Source organism: Aphidius gifuensis, linkage group LG5, assembly GCF_014905175.1.
Source record: "Aphidius gifuensis isolate YNYX2018 linkage group LG5, ASM1490517v1, whole genome shotgun sequence".
NCBI classification, from domain to species: domain Eukaryota; kingdom Metazoa; phylum Arthropoda; class Insecta; order Hymenoptera; family Braconidae; genus Aphidius; species Aphidius gifuensis.
Genome location: NC_057792.1, coordinates 9684597 through 9702026, shown reverse-complemented (window position 1 = coordinate 9702026; position 17430 = coordinate 9684597). Strand labels below are relative to the sequence as shown.

General features: G+C 29.4%; 1 protein-coding gene across 4 annotated transcripts in view; it reads right to left on the bottom strand.

The window, feature by feature from the left end:
- LOC122857547 (lactosylceramide 4-alpha-galactosyltransferase-like) overlaps positions 1-17430 on the bottom strand; it is a 58219-nt gene that overhangs the window by 28159 nt on the left and 12630 nt on the right. For 2 of the 4 annotated variants that reach the window (XM_044159793.1, XM_044159797.1), the window contains exons 2-3: positions 2943-3345; positions 1202-1415 (exon numbers count right to left, since the gene is read on the bottom strand). In XM_044159793.1, the coding sequence (XP_044015728.1) occupies positions 1202-1415; positions 2943-3345 (617 nt within the window). Of the gene's footprint in view, positions 1-1197; positions 1416-2942; positions 3346-17430 lie in introns of all 4 variants that reach the window. The other 2 variants (XM_044159795.1, XM_044159796.1) reach the window with 2 other exon arrangements.

The window sequence follows — 17430 nt, the reverse complement described above, 5'->3', positions numbered from 1 at the left end:
TATCATATATTGTCACCATGTAATATCTATCTACTTGTGTTCTATAATGGCTACTGCCGCAGAACACTAAACCTTAATAAATAAATAAATAAACAAATAAATAAATTGTAACATGACATTTGTGCCAGTTATCTTCTCGGACCGCTCGTTACCGTCATTTTACCTGTAAATTGTCCTTTTTAATAAACAAAGCTAAAATCCAATAATCCAACATAAATAATAATAATAATAATTTTGTATCCAAAAACGTAATAAATAAAATCAGGAATTTTCAAATCACCTTAAAACCGGAAAAAGATATAACGCAGTCTCGCGCTCAAAACACATTCATACCTGGACAAAATACAATTAAACAATGAACAAAACAACCGAAACTAGCAATCTACAGGGTCGCTCAGTGTGTGGGTTTTGGTAGAAGGGCCAGATAAAGCTGTTATAATAATTACATCCTGAAAATAATAATTAATGAATACCCCAAAAATAATAACAAAAGACACAATTAATTCATTTCACTCCATATTTTTTTATCAAACATCGACGTAACTCAAAATACAAAATAACTAATCTAATAATATCTCACAAATCCTAATCTAAAAGCGTTCAACAAAATATTAATTTATTAATAATGAATAAACTAAATCTAATAAACAAATGTATCAAAAGTATCATAATCAACTCGAGGATCAGCCTTGAGTTGATCATAAAGACCAAGTTAAACAAAATGATCCACCATGTCCAACATACAGAAAAATAACCGCAAACTCACCGTCGCCAGACGACTGGTTCAAAACAAAAGGTCCAGTCAGTCCGACGTCTCAAACACAAGAGAGAAAGAATTTTCTTTTAATTATTTTACTGAATTTTACATACGAAAAAAGGAGGGAATTCGCCCTACTCTAATTTTTTAATGTTGATGTCGTGCAATGAAGAGTCGATCAAATGATTTTGTGACTAAGCCTTTAAGGCAACGAGGATTCGCTACAAAATAAATAATAATAATAATAATAATAATAATAATACCTCCTGTAGTGCAGTAAAGAGGTATCGGATTTCAAAATGAAAAGCACCTTCAAAACTTTATGGGGGCAACTCATTTTTCAAACAATAGAAAAAATAAAACCATCGGTAAGAAAGGTCTCAACCATATGTCATACGAAGAAAGTTTGAGACGTTTAAGCTGACAGTAAAAGTGAATACCTACATATTTAGTTGCACAAATTTTTTGGAGTGCTCGTGTGATTACTCCTGGCCCATTATTGCCCCAATCATTACCACGAAAATTTTTTTTTAAGTCTCGAATACAAGCATCAGCTATTTTCCGACCTAACATCGATGTTTTTGTTAATCCAATAGCTCCAGCCGCAACATTCTCCCAATCCTCAGCACCTGCAAAGTTTGTCAAGTTCTGCAGTGATCTAAAAATAAAAAGAATACAGACATTGAAAAGACGCACCGCAGCTTATTCTCAAAACGTATAATAAGCTTGATACCGATTATATTTGTATTTCGTTTTTCCACTCTATTTTCTATCTTTCACAAATAGTCCAAGCAAGCCAGACCGTTGGCCGAGATTTATGTTAAAAGTTATGAAAAAAATCACATTCACTAATTCGGGAGTAGGAAATTTGAGGGTGGTAATGAAAAGTTAGTGAAAATTTTTTTGGATGAAAAAAAAAAATAAAAAGAATTAAAAATTGTTTTTTTTTTGGAGTATCGGGAAAAGTAAGGGGTTTAGGGTAAAATAGTTCAGATGAAAGTCGTAGAAAAAAAATTAGCTTCAATTAAGAGGAAACACAAGTTGTCCTGTTTTACCGGTAAAGTCTGTATGCTTTTCTATACAAAAAAAATACTATTATTATTATTTCAATTTTTTTCCTATGTAAAACATATGGACTTTACCGGTAAAACAGGACAACTTGTGTTTTCTCTTAAGTAATCAGGCGTTCTGCGTATTTTGAAGGGTTAAGCGGAAAATTGCGATTAAAAAAATTAATAAAAATGCCTGGTCGATCGGGATTATATTTTAAAATTAAAAATTGAAATTGGGCTTTGAATTGTTTATGAAAAATTTTGTTTATAACAATAGCGTTAATTCAAATAATTTCGCTAGAATTTGTTTCTTGATTAATTATTGAATAAACAATTAAAATTTATAAATAAATAATACTTTTTTTTTTTGCATATTGGATGACGTTATCAGTATTCTACAATAAACTCAACATTATTCATCTGCTTTAACAACATTACCAATCAGTGACAACAATTTTAAGTACATTTCAACAATCAGCAACACTTCATCACCAGTATATAATAATTATATGTTTATTTGGGTGTGTATGTGGACGAATCCGTGTTCGCGAGTATAATATTTATTACAGTGAATTTAATTTAATTCAAACATGAATAAAATGCGTATTTTTATTTTTGTTTGCTGCTTTACCTTTTTTAGATTGATTCAGTTCATTAAAATGAACGTTACATTTTTTGAATTTATTTTTCTTTTTACGCTGTCATTAGTTGTCTATTGTTCAAGATAGTAGGGGAAGTCTTTTTGTTTATTAAAATTTTCTTTTAAATTATTTTTTTAGGAATTTAAAACGGTCGAGAGACGTGAGAAAAGGGTTAAAACTGAATTTCATAGCTTTTGCGATTGTGATTTTTTTAATCATTTTATTATCATTATTATAGGAAATATAGTATCAAATACCTCATAATTAAAAGTTGGCCAAATGGAACATCTTTATCATCGATTTTACATCGATGACCCCACGAAAAATATATATCCTGGATATACACTATTCAGATATATCCTGGAATTTCTCAAGAAAATACCAGTAACGCACTCTTCGATATATGCGAATAGCGTATATCCAGGATATATATTTTTCCGTGGGGGAATAAAAAAAAATACTAAAACTTTCCAATTGTTTTAATTCACTCACGAAATAATTACAAAATCTAAATCAAGGTAGATTCCTCCATATTTCCATAGTGTTAAATACCGTAGAACATCAGAGGCATGACTTCTAGGCCACTGACTGAATTCCAATATCCTGCTATTCCACCACTTTTCGAGTGGAGTATTTTCGATATAATCATCGATGACAATACGATAAATTTCAATGTTATTATAAGCGGATGATAGAACCATTATCGACTTGCGAGTTATCTCTGATACATTTGAGTGACTTAGTACTAAAAGGTATATTGTCATGTTCGGATTCATGTGGGCTGCAGACTCGATGGCGCACAGTTGTCTTGAAGTCAGATAAATAGTGCCGGTACCGAAACAGGATGTTTCGTGAAAGAAGATACTCCGTTCATTCAAACTTTCCGTCACAAGATCTGTAAATTATAAAAAATTATCAGTAAAAGAAGCTGCAAGATAGGGTTAGAATATCATTTCACACGCCAGTAGGTATATAGGGCGGGTTCTAACTACTAACGAGCCGGTAAAAGAGCCATGGGGTATGAGTTGATTGCCGGGAAATAGGAATTTAAGTGACGGATTCTAGAATTTTCTAGAACTTTCAAGATGCTCCTCTAAGACGTCATAGGTATTTTATTTTTTGTTCATTGTATATTTTATTATTTATCATTAAAATTGTAAAAATGACCACGATAAGGAATATTTCCAGTAATATTTGTTTATTGAAATGTGAGATCATTTATCAATGATCGTCATGGCACCTTACAATTCTAAGAATAAAAAAAATTAGTTATTTAAAATTTTATAAATTTGTTAAATACAATCGATATCATTGATTTTGAGAATATAGGAAATATTTGTTCATACTTAAGATTTTGAAGTTCTCTAAAAAAATTTCCAGAAGAAAAATGCAAATTACTTTTGCGAAAAAATCAGTCATTTGTAAACTCTCGTGTTTGTAGCATTAAAACAAACCCCGTAGTAGAAACTGAATATTGTCAAGATATTTTTTGTAGATGATTAGAATAAAATGGTTGACAAAGGCGCGAAATAAAAAAGTTTGAAATAATATTATTTTAAAACAACTTATTTATTAAAAATAAAATTTAATAATTAATTCAAAGATTAGAATAAAAGTTATGATACAATAAATTTATACCGATCATTCAATTTATATTATACAATTACTTGCAGCGATTTTATTTGAAATGTACTTTTTCTAAGGGCCAGTTTTTGTAGGATCACTAAATCATCAATATTCACTTTTCTTAAGATGTATTTTTCTTATGCAAGCTGTAGCTTTCTACTATATCAATAATTATCGACATAATAATATAAAACATATTATTTTTACCGACTGGAATTATAAAATCACACTCTATTTTAACTGGAGTCACTAAACCACAAACAACCACAGCAGCCGTAGCAGCAGCATATTACATACATTGTAACTAATTTTTCCACCGATAAAGTAGAAGCCTTAGTTACTATGGGATCAACGAGGATTTCTCACCATCCTCCTCTCTTACCGCCAGCTGGTGTATAACGGCACCAACGGACCGTGGGGTAGTTTCGGGAGCAATGGCCGCCGACGGCCATTTTGGTAGCGACTAGTTCAGCAAGAAATGGTAGAGGGGCGTGGTATATTGGTTTTGAAACTAGGGATGTGCGATACTTGGCGATATATCGGAACAGCCGATATATCGCCAATATATATCGGATACTTTTACTCGATACTTTTTGATCCGATATACCGAGTAACCGATATTTTTTACCAGATATCGGTCAAAAAGTACCGGAGACTAGTGATTGGGGATTTCAGCAATTTTATAATATATAATACCAAAAAACATACCAAAAAATATTATTTTATAAACAATTATATAAATTAAAATGATAAAAATTGTTATTAATTTGAAATATATATTTAATAATTTTATCCAATATTAAATATTGTTTTGTATTCATTGAAAATACATATATATATTTATATATATATATATATATAAGTATTTTTTTGATAAATACAAAACAATATTTGATATTGGGTGAAATTATTAAATATTTCAAATTAATAACAATTTTTATCATTTTAATTTATATAATTGTTAATAAAATAATATTTCTTGGTATGTCTTTTGGTAATATATATATTATTATATATTATAAAATTGCTAAAATCTCCAATCTCTGGTCTCTGGTACTTTTTGAGCGGTATCTAGTAAAAATATCAGTTACTCGCTACAGCGGATTAAAAAGTATCAAGTAAAAAGTATCCGACTGTTCCGATATATCTCCGAGTATCGCACATCCCTAGTTGAATAAAGTAATTGACTATTCATTATTGACATCGATATATCGCTATTGTAAATATCGATTATATTTTTATCTTTTCCATAACTTTAATGTAATATCGACTATTATCTTTCACATAATTGATTAATCACATATTAATAAAAATTATTAATCGTCATGTCAAAATAAAAAAATAAAAAAATAAATAATCATAATAGTAAAAAATAAAAATAATAATATTTGAACAATTTAATAAAGGTAGAAAGATAATGAATGCAATAAAAAATCAAATGCACCACAACTATCGACGAAGTGCTCGAAATACCAACATAACTATTTAATTATTTGAAAAAAAGTACCAATCGTCCAATACACCTGCTAGAGAATATTATTATTTATAATAAAAAATACTTGAAATATTTTTTATTTATAACAAATGTTATTGTTGAATCACTGAGTACGGGTTTTAAGATCTAACTTAACGCTCAAGACACTACCAAAACAAACATGGCCGACCTACACTACACACACCCACGCACACATTCCCCATTCAAACTGTTGCTAGCACTCCTACTTACTAGTATGCGCACGCACACATAATAAAATAATATTCAAAAATAAAATATACATATATACTTACATATATGATGATGAAGGTAATAATACCAAAAAATAATATTTAGAATAAATGGTACAACAACAAAAATGCAATATCGTAAAAATAATATGAAAAATGTTTCAATGGAGTTATAATTCAAAACATATGGTCTGACTCGATCACTAGACCCTATGATCGAAATGAAAATTCAAATAAAAACGGGTTAAATATAAAGATGAATTTATTAAACAAAATAATAAGCTTGTGGTACCTTAGTTTTTACGTATTCGTAAACCAATAATAAATGATCAATCAATTGACGAGGGTGTGGATAAAACAAATATTTCAAAAAATTTATAAAAATTCATAAAATAAAAAAAGTCTCAAAATTTATATTTATGAAAATTCAGAAACAAAAGTGGGTTAAAAATAATATTATATATTTTTCATTTTATATTTAAGTTTTGTTTTCACTAAAAATAAAAAAATCTTATGCTACATCTAAAAATTAAAGCTGTCTTTTTTTTTTTGGGGGGGGGAATCTGAAAAATGCATACCACCCGTAAGAATAATATAACAAGAGAAACATTTTAAACTACAAATCTAAATATTTTATTTTTTCATTTTGTTTTCTTAAAAATTTTTGTTCTTAATTTTATTTTCTAATTTTATTTATAGATTTGAATATTGGTTGCATTTTAAAAATTTTATTTGTGTTGTAACGTGACATTGTTACCTTCTCGTGGAATTTTAGATTTTAATTATAGGCTCGGATCAACGAAATTTTTCAGTCGAAAAGGGTGACGGTAAATTTTATTCTACGACGCTAAAATGTACCGAAAAATGTCAATACACTACGGAGACTTTATTCTACACCGCCAAAACCACCAAAAACGACAATTAAAATGTAGCAGTTTCTTTATTCTCCGATGTCGAAAAACTAAACTAAAAAACTAATCTAAAAAACTATATTAAGAATTGTATACCGCAAAAAACTAAACTAAAAAACTATATTAAAAATTGTATACCGGAAAAACTAAACTAAAAAACTATATAAAAAATTGTATACCGTAAAAATAAACTAAATAACTAAACTGAAAAAAACTATATTAAAAAAATTATACTAAAAACTAAACAGGAAAAAACTAAACTAAAAAAATATATTAAAAAATTTTATACCGTAAAAATAAACAAAAAAAATAAACTAGAAAAAACTAAACTGAAAAAAAACTATATTAAAAAAATTATATTAAAAACTAAACAGGAAAAAACTAAACTAAAAAAATATATTAAAAAAACTAAACTAAAAGCTATATTAAAAACTAATCTGGAAAAACTAAACTAAAAAAAACTATATTAAAAAAATAACCAAAACTAAACTTGAAAAAAACTAAACTAAAAACTATATTAAAAAATTATATTAAAAAATTTACCAAAACTAAACTGGAAAACTATATTAAAAAATTATATCAAAAAAATTACCAAAACTAAACTGGAAAACTATATTAAAAAACTATATCAAAAATTATACTAAAAACTATAACAAAAAATACTATATAAAAAACTATAAAAAACTCAACTAAAAAACTCTAACAAAAACTATACTACTCTACACTTGCTTATGTTCTATATGTACCGTTGCACCCTGACGCCATCCTATACATTTCATTTTACACACGTACACCTCTTACTCGTACACATACATTTTATTCACCGTGACGTCACCCATGCATTTTTACTACGCACCCTTATTCATGCAACCTATACCATGGTAGAAATACTACAGGTATGGCAGTGCGCAGCCTGGTTTGGCCGCTGTGAATCGACCAATCAAAAGGTCACCTTCTCGCCACAAAAATGGAAGACTTTATGCGCGCGCGATACAAATTTGTTAAGAAAATTTTCAAGTTTTTTTTAAATTTTTCAAAAGTTATCATATTTATTCAATTAGGTGGTATTTTATAATGATTCACATACATCAATAATAAAAATTAATTATTTATATTAAATAAATGAATCCAAGTATAATAAATACAACACAATCTTTATTGTTTGTGGCATTAAAAAAAACAACAACAATGAAAATATTATAATTTATTTGTTAAACTGTCTTGGTTTTTTTATTTTTTTGATTTTTTATAAACATGCTCCACATATATTTATTAGTATTTACAACAATATAAAAAATAGTTGTCAAAACAGTATGTTAGAGAGAGAGGCTCTTATAATAGAGATTGCGTGTTAGAAAGAAAAGCAAAACAGCTCGATGGCGCGTTGTTGATTGGTTGAAAAAATAAGGCTGCGCAGAACGCGACGAAAAAAGCATGGACTACTGCCATACCTGTAGTACTTCTACCATGACCTATACTATACACACATACCTCTCACTCACACACATACCTCTCACTCGCACCCTTGCTATTTTATTTTTACTCCGGGCCCTGTACTATAGGCCCATGCACAACACACCCGAGGGGGGGGGACCGCATTCCTCAAAGTCGCCCAGAAGAGCCACTATTTTACTAGAGTGAACTATTTGCCCTATATCAAAAAAATGAGGAACTGGTTAAAAAAATTTTAAAAAGAATACAAGAGAAAATGAATCAAGTTAAAGAAATATATATACCAGGAGAAGAAGAAGATCCCAATATCATGAAAAATCGAATGTACACTTTAAGCAGACAAGCGTTTCAACGAAGCATCAAAGAAGGATTAGAATATGCCATTGATTGGACAAAAGATTGGGAGGAGATAAAAAGACTGGTAGTAGAAAAAGAAGAAGCTAGAATAAGAAAAAAGGAATTAAGAAAAGCAGTAGCGAAAGTAAAAAAAACCTTCGAAGTAAATGTATGCCAAATTTGTAAACAAACTAGCCATGAGGCAAAAGAATGGAAAGGTAAAACTTCAACAATAAAAATAACAAAACAAAATAAAATGGAGCAAGAAAAATCAAACATCACAAGATGCCAGTTATGTTGCAAAAAAGACCATGTAGCAAATGCCGTAATGCAGGTTCAGGAGCAATCTAATGTGGAAATTGTAATAAAATGGGCCACCCAACGCAAGCATGTAGGGTCACAGGTAACCAAGCAATCATAATAACATGCCAAATATGTGGGAAGAACAAACATATTGCACCAGACTGCTATACCCTGAAGCGAAATAATAAAGAGGCACCAACATGCAACAAATGTGAAACAGGAGGACACGAAGCAAATATGTGTAGACGAAACAATAATAATATAACTGCTCGAGTATGCAACTATTGTAATCACATTTGGCACGACGAAAATTATTGCAGAGAAAAAAATAACACAAATATAAAAAAATTAATACCTGACGAAGTACCAATCAACTGTAGTGAAATACTGAGCTCAGAATTTTTCGAATCTACCGGTGCCAGATTGAACTTTGAAAAACATAGATTGGAAAAAATTCAATATGCTACATCGGATGAGGAAGATTATGCTAGTATTACCCCACAACCCTCTAAAAATGAGATAATCGATGTTGAACTCTAAGAAAACGCGAATCAATCAATAATCTTAGGATAAAGCATGAACACTTTCCTTTCTTTACATATATATAAAATATTAATTCACTATATTGCATGACCCAACAGGCACAATGGACACTACAGTTGAGAGGAAGAGATGTCGCGATTGTAAATGAACAACGAGTACGAAGATGTGAAACAATTGGTTACTCACCAATGAAACAACTAATCGTCAAGGTATAACGTATCAATGTCATTACTCTAGTCGAAGAGCCTCGGCCTCATGAAAATGAATACAATTACGCACCTCTACATCCACCGTATCCACACATGTATTCACCAGTGACGCCAGAAAAGGACCAATCGAACTCAGTAATTTCGAAACAAGGGCTAAACGCCAGTTGTTTAAAAATTTCTAATCGACTGAAAGCTGGATTCTATTTAATTTTCTTCCACTACCTTTTTGAATTATATAGCTTCATCTGGAACCACCATACTCTGATAAGAAACTTGAAAAAAGAAAACAAAACAAAAACAAACAAGGAATACATTGAAAAAAAATGTGAACGGACCAACCAATGACTCCTACTCCGTCATCTTGATTATTTACCTCCTTTACTACTCGATTAAATACATAAATTAACTAATAATATAATAATTTTTATTCTATAATATATAAATAAAAATAATTCGGGAATATAATGAAAGAAAAAAAAAAAAAACCATATACATATGGGGCATTCTTAGTCAAATCACGGAGTCATCTGCCTGACCCTCTGCGATAAGATTGATTAGATAAGATGAGCTATTTTTGGTTCATTTTCGGCTGAAATTAAGTCTCTAATTTTTTTGAATTTTTGGCCCAGATTTTTGCGATGCTTAAAATGCGTGTATTGTGTACCTTATTTTGTAAAAAAAAAAGGGTCCCTTTTGAGAAATTCCATAATTAGTGATATTTAAGATAATGGAGTCTAGAAAAATTGATGAAAAAATTCAAAAAATTAGAGAGTAGTATAGTTATACGGGTTCTGGACCACGAATAAATTTAATCGGTGTTTTGATAACAGCGGGTGGTCTCGCGGATTAAATTCGTGGTCTGAGCGGCTAGTGGTGTCATTCGGTGGTGGGGATTTATTTTGTCGCCATCTTGGATTTTCTGTCATAGAGGCCATTTTGAATTTGGGATCGTTGCGCCCTCTCGTTGTTATTTTTATTATTAATATTATTTTTTTTTATTTTTGCAAAAAATTTTTCCCAAGCGAGATTTGAACCCGGGTCTCCAGCTTGGGAATCCATTACCTTACCTTCTTGACCAAAGAGTCATTACACTTTTGTGGCGTATGTAATTTGAATTTACGTTGTTGGTATTTGAATTGTTTATAATAATTAAATAAATAATTAAATAACAGTTGGCAGAAGCAATGGACTGTAATTGGTTTGATTTAAATATAATAGATATCCAGAGGTCGCTGGTTCGAAGTTTTCTTTTGATTCAAATTCTAAGCGTACATCTACAGCACCAGTCTTTAAAAACTCATTCTGTTTACTACAATCTATAACAATCAATGGAAATTTTGTAATAAAAGTATTTTTTGACATTAAATCTATCTTTGAGCCGTAGTAAGACTCTGCAAAATTAGCATACATATCATATAATAAAGAAAATTGATTTTTTTCAATATCAAGATTCAAATTTCCATAGGTGAAAATTTGCGAATTAAGATATAATTTAACATTTGTTATTTTACAATGATCAAATTGTGTTACATCTTTTAACCAATTATTTTTTCTATTTGATTGAAAACCAAGAATTACATAACGTGGCTTTTCTAGTTGAGTTGCAGTTTTCACTGTCCATATATGATGAGTTGTTTGTGGCAGCAATGGGTACTCATATAAATCCCAAGATCTAAATCCAATAGATATGACAGGATCTTTTTGTATATATTTCATAATATCAATTTTATTTCTATTTGATAACATTACATATGGTACAAGCCATTCAATTTTTGTAATTTTTAAGTTGAATTCTGGCATATCACCATCCATCACAGCATCTTGTACAATTGCATTAGTATCCGAACGTGAACGTATCATAATAAGTTCATGTTTAGCACTGACAATTATTTTTTGATAATCTTCAGCAAAGCCAAAAATCATTTTTAATGGAACACATATATCGAAATATCCATCATCATTTTCTAATTTTATAGTATCATTATTTATCCATCCTGCATTTTCATAATTTAATTGTGAACTTAATGATAAATGATTTTTTATTGTTGATGTTATACCAACATTCTTTGATTTATCAACTAGAACTCCATTCAATTCATAGCGCATTTCATCAAATAAAAAACACATAGCATTATTGGCAAGCTTCAAAACAGAAAAATCAACAGGAGCGTTACCTGCATTATTTCCATTGTTGACAACAGCATGTGTATGGGTAAATTTTCCACTGATATGAATATAGCTTTTCGAAGGCAAAACAAACAAATCTTGATTTTGTATTGATATTCTTATTTCATCACTATTATCGAAACTGGTTGATCCAAATGACTGATGAGCATGTAGCTCATAGTTGGATATTTCATTGTTAAATTGAACTGGTGCGTTAATATCTAGAATACTTTCCTCACTCATTTTGACGTGTAAAACAATTGAGACAAGTTATATTTATCCAATTAAAGTTCCAAAGTTTTTTTTTACTTTTAGACCTAGACTTTGCAGATAATTTATATTCTGAGGTGTCAACTTCTTGACTGCTCGATTCAGACTGACTGGAGGTGTCCATGATGTGCTGCTTTTATACGAAGCCCCACGTTTTATAGCTCGTGAATTAAAGCAAATTCCCATTCCTATGATTTTATGTGTAACGTAATAGTTATTGTTTCACCACGGAAATTTACTAATTTTCCGTTTTGATCGACAATTTTTAACTGTAAATGATCAATGTTTTTAACAGTAATTGGTAAATAAATTGGATTTGCTGGTACTTCAATTATTTTATAACCAGGTGGTACAGCAGGAAAAAAATTATATATTGTATGAACTTTTTGCTGATTCACGTATGCTCCTGTTGTAATGTTGCACTCAATTCTTAATGAATTAACTTTTAAAATATTAATTGGGTAATCTGATTCATGTATTTCATTAGCTTTTAATACTTTAGGTTCAAATCCTAGTAAATCCGCTGGTGATTTTGATTCGTTAAAATTAATGTCTTGATCACTTTTGATATATGAACGTAGTGTATTTTTATTATACGTAATATTGATGTAATTTTCTTTTAAGTAAGCAGCAAGATCAGCTATCTCATAACTTCCAGTCGGTATTTCAATTATTTCATCACTATTCAAAAATGAAATTATATTATTATCACGATCTATATTTGGTAATGAATTGAATGATAAAAACGAAATAATAATTTTTTTCACTTGATAATTGTATTGGTGGAAAATAATCAGTTTCTAAGACTGAAGATTTACCGGTTAAAGTTAATGTAAAAGTATCATTCATTGTCAAGGTTGATGAATAACTGATTGTAAAAATTTTTTTTCTTATGCTTTTATAGTTTCCCCGTGAGAAATGCAAGACATAAATATCCGCAATTATATGTATTCCAATCTTGATAACGTTTATAATTATAATTGATGCTACCAACATTGAGATAACTGACGAGATCTTTTGGTGGTTGCAAGTTGCCAAAACTATCAAAGTATAATGCAGAATTTTTATTGAGTCTTTTATATGCAACCCAATGTGTTCCAGGATTTTTTTTATCATCTAAATTAATGATTCCACACTCTTGTTCCCATGGTCCATCTTTTGGCATATCATTTCGCATAAAAATTCCGCGGAAATTAGTAATTTTTAATTGTTTAGCAAATAATAATAAATCACCGTCAGTTAAAGCTCTCTGTGGTAGCATCAGTTGAAGTTTTTTGGAAAAAGGTAAAGTCCTATTCCACTTTTATGCGGTGTTAAATAAAGCCCTTTTCCTATGGCAATCGACTCGATCATTTTATTATGTCTCACATTCTGATTCAATTGTTCTTTACTTGACTTTACTGCATTGATTGCTTTAACAACACCAGATGCTCCACCAACTAATCCTCCTAATGCTGATATAGCTGAGAAAATTGGAATCAAAAGCGGTAAAGCACCACCAATATGTTTAGCAACTGGTAATACTCTGGGTACAGTAATTGCTTTTTTACCACCACTCGTTTTGATAGCTGCTTTCGCTCCTTTTAATGCTGATTGAATTGCAGTAGTTGAATTATTTGATCCTTTCATTGCTTGTTTTGCTGCTTGTACAATTTTTGAAAATTATATTTTTTTTTTCTTGATTTTCTTCTTTTTATTAGTGCTTTTTTTATTTTTTATTAATTTTCTACCAGTCTTCTTGTTCGTTTTTTTATTTTTTAGCGAAGACATTTGTTTTCTTTTTATACATTTCTTTTTTTTCTCCTCAACACAACCCATACCAAATTTTGATTTTATTTTCATTGCTCCAGTTACAAATGTAGCTGCTGCTCTCTCACTTAAACTTGCGTCCTTGGAAAAAATATGTTTGGCTGCTTCACGAGCTAAAATATCATCAGCTGCGTTTCTTGCCTTAATATCGTTACGATTCTTCGAATATGCAATATCGTGATTTTTACAGGCTACGTCCAGAGGATTAATTCCTGGATCACCTCTTGCTAAACGTTTTTCTAACTTGGTACCTGGTCCGCAATATGAATAACCAGGCAGATGAAGTTCAAATGGCAATTTATTTATTATTTTATTGAGTATTCCCGTGCCTCGTCGTTTTTTATTTTTTTTCTTTTGTGATGTATGCTCAATCATAGTTTATAAGAGACTGATTTGCTGTGGTATAAAACAGATGAATTTATATCATTTGTGCTCAGTACTCATCACGATGGAATATCAGAAACAATCTCTCAAATTACCAGTTATCAACTTTGATTTGATTACGTTAAAAAGTGGTGATGGTTTCAAAGAAAAACGTCACGGTGATCTACTTGATGTGCAATTATTGGAGGAAGTAATTGTGGTAAAACAAACGCTTTAATGAGTTTAATTGTTGATCCAAATGGCTTACGATTTGCAAATATTTACATTTATAGTAAATCATTATACCAACCAAAATATCAATATTTGGAAAAATTACTTGAACCACTTGAAGAAATAAATTATTATAAATTTTCTGATAATGATCAAGTAGTACCAGTTGACGAAGCGAAACCGAATTCATTGTTTATATTTGATGATGTTGCGACTGAAAAGCAGGATCATATTAAAGCTTTTTTTTGCATGGGAAGACATAAAGCTGTTGATTCGTTTTATTTATGTCAATCATACGCACGGATCCCTAAACATTTGATACGTGATAATATTAATTTTTTAATTGTTTTCCCACAAGATGATACAGATCTAAAACATATATACATCACGATCATGTTAACATTGACATGGACTACAGTAAATTTCGGCAAATGTGTGTGGATTGTTGGAAAGAAAAATATTGCTTTATGTGTATTGATAAAGATAGAGATATAGATAAAGGAAGATATACAAAAAATTTTGACTGCTTTATAACTATAAATAACAAAACAATTTGTTAAATTTTATTACTTAATTGTAAAATCTTGAAGGGACAACATGCCTATTTGTGAACAAGAACTAGTTGATGAAACAAAATTATTAAGTGAAATTGAAAAAGTACAAAATGTTATTCGTAAAAAATATAAATTGTTAAAATTAGACAAAGAAAATATATCAGAAACTGCGAATGAATATTTAAAACCAGTTGTTACACCGCTTAACAAATTAGCAGCACAAATACCAACAACCATTAAATCATCAACAATTGATGATGAAATACTTCCGAATGAAAAAAATACAAATTATGAGGACAATAATTCAATTTATGAGTCCAATAATAGTACTTCAGATATTGATGATACAATATATGATCAAGAACCTGAATATGATACTGCTAATGAAGGTGACATAACATTTGTGAGAGATGAATCAAATAATGATTTAATAAATGAATACTTGAAAAAAATCAATAGTATACAGTGGGATAAAGATTACGGAATAAGACTAGTTAAATCAGACTACAAGATCGGTAATGCTAAAGTATTATTTAATGATGATAAAATAAATATTTTTGATACATCATACGAGATAACACCTGGATTAATGGAATTATTATTCATGAAGTCACCAAATAAAAGAATCATCACTGATATTGATGAAAAAAATTATAGTGAAATTATTCATAACACAAATGCACATCATAGATATCATAGATCAAATATGCCAATAAAAAATATAGCATCTCAAAAATATATTGATTTTATTGCATCACCTGAAAGTAATAATGAGCGTTATGGTACTGGATTATTACCGACAGCTATGAGAGTTGCCAAAGATATCTCATCAACAGTGAATTATTTATATTGGGATAATCCGAATGAGCTTGTTGATCGTTTACGATTATTAATTGCATCGAGAGCAGCTGGTAATCCAAATGACGATAATGAAATCATGTCAATTATTGAAGAGTTGAGAGAAAGATGATTGATATATTAATATGAGTCATCAGTCAAAGAATTATGACAGACTATAAAAAAGATGTTGTGCGTGAATTACATGCTCCAGCAAGAAAAAATTTTTTACGTCGTAAAGTTGATATCAGAGACAAAGATGAAACATGGCAAGCAGATCTTGTCGAAATGATTGAATATTCAAGTGTAAACTCTGGATTTAAATATATTTTAACAGTTATCGACATTTTTTCAAAATTCAGTTGGGCTGTAGGACTCAAAAATAAAACTGGAAAAGAAGTATCATCAGCGATGGAATCAATATTTAAAAAAGGGAGAATTTGCAAAAATCTCCATGTGGATCAAGGAACCGAGTTTTATAATTCTACATTTAAATCAATGCTAAAAAAATATAATGTTCATATGTACTCAACATTTACTCATTTAAAGGCATCAATAGTTGAAAGATTCAATAGGACCATTAAAAACAAAATGTATTTCGAATTTAGCATGCAAGGGAATTATAAATGGTTAAAACTATTACCAAAGTTAATTGAGAAATATAATAATACTAAACACAGAACTATTAAAATGAAACCAATAGAAGTTGATGGTAAAAAAATTTCAATTTTGAAAAGAACAGTGTACAAAAGTTTGAATTATTGTTATATCAAACCTAAATTCAAGTTGAATGATCATGTTAGAATAAGTAAATACAAGCATGTTTTTGAAAAAAATTACATTCCAAACTGGACAAATGAAATATTTAAAATTGTAAAGGTTAATAAAACATCTCCTGTCACATATAACCTTGAAGACTATCAAAAAAATCCAATAAATGGTTGTTTTTATCAACCAGAGTTACAAAAAGTTCGACACAAAGATATTTATTTGATAGAAAAAATTTTAAAAAGAAGGGGTAATGAAGTGTATGTAAAATATTTGGGATTTGATAGCACGCATAATCAATGGTTAAATAAATCAGCATTATAAAAAATTCATATTTTTATGTTTGTTTATTTTAATATTAATATATACTACCAACTAAAAAAAGTCTGATATCACTAGCAAATCTAGGGAATTTACATTCCAAACTATTTTACTTATTATACTTAGTATACATATTATATGTATTATACGTATTATTTGACAGGGCGGACATGTTATGCTGCAGACATGGTAGAAATATACAGGTATGTCCATTCCTCGGACGAAAATAAATTCTACTGCGCAAAACTCTAAGTAGCCATCTTGTCTACATGTGTGTAAATCTGTAAAATCATATTATTAACAATGTATCTCGTTTATGTGTATTGTAAATTTGTGTGCCCGTCATACTATTATTATTATACTGTTATTAATTAATGCAGAACATGTTTAAAATTTACATTAACCATAATTAAAAACTTTAAAAATATTGTTTAATAATTATACATATTTATCAATGTGTCAAAACAATTAGAAGTTAAATTTTTACTTTTTCACAAAAAACAATTAGGAAAAATAAAAGGAATTTTTACATATTTAGTTAACAAACTAGAAGTAT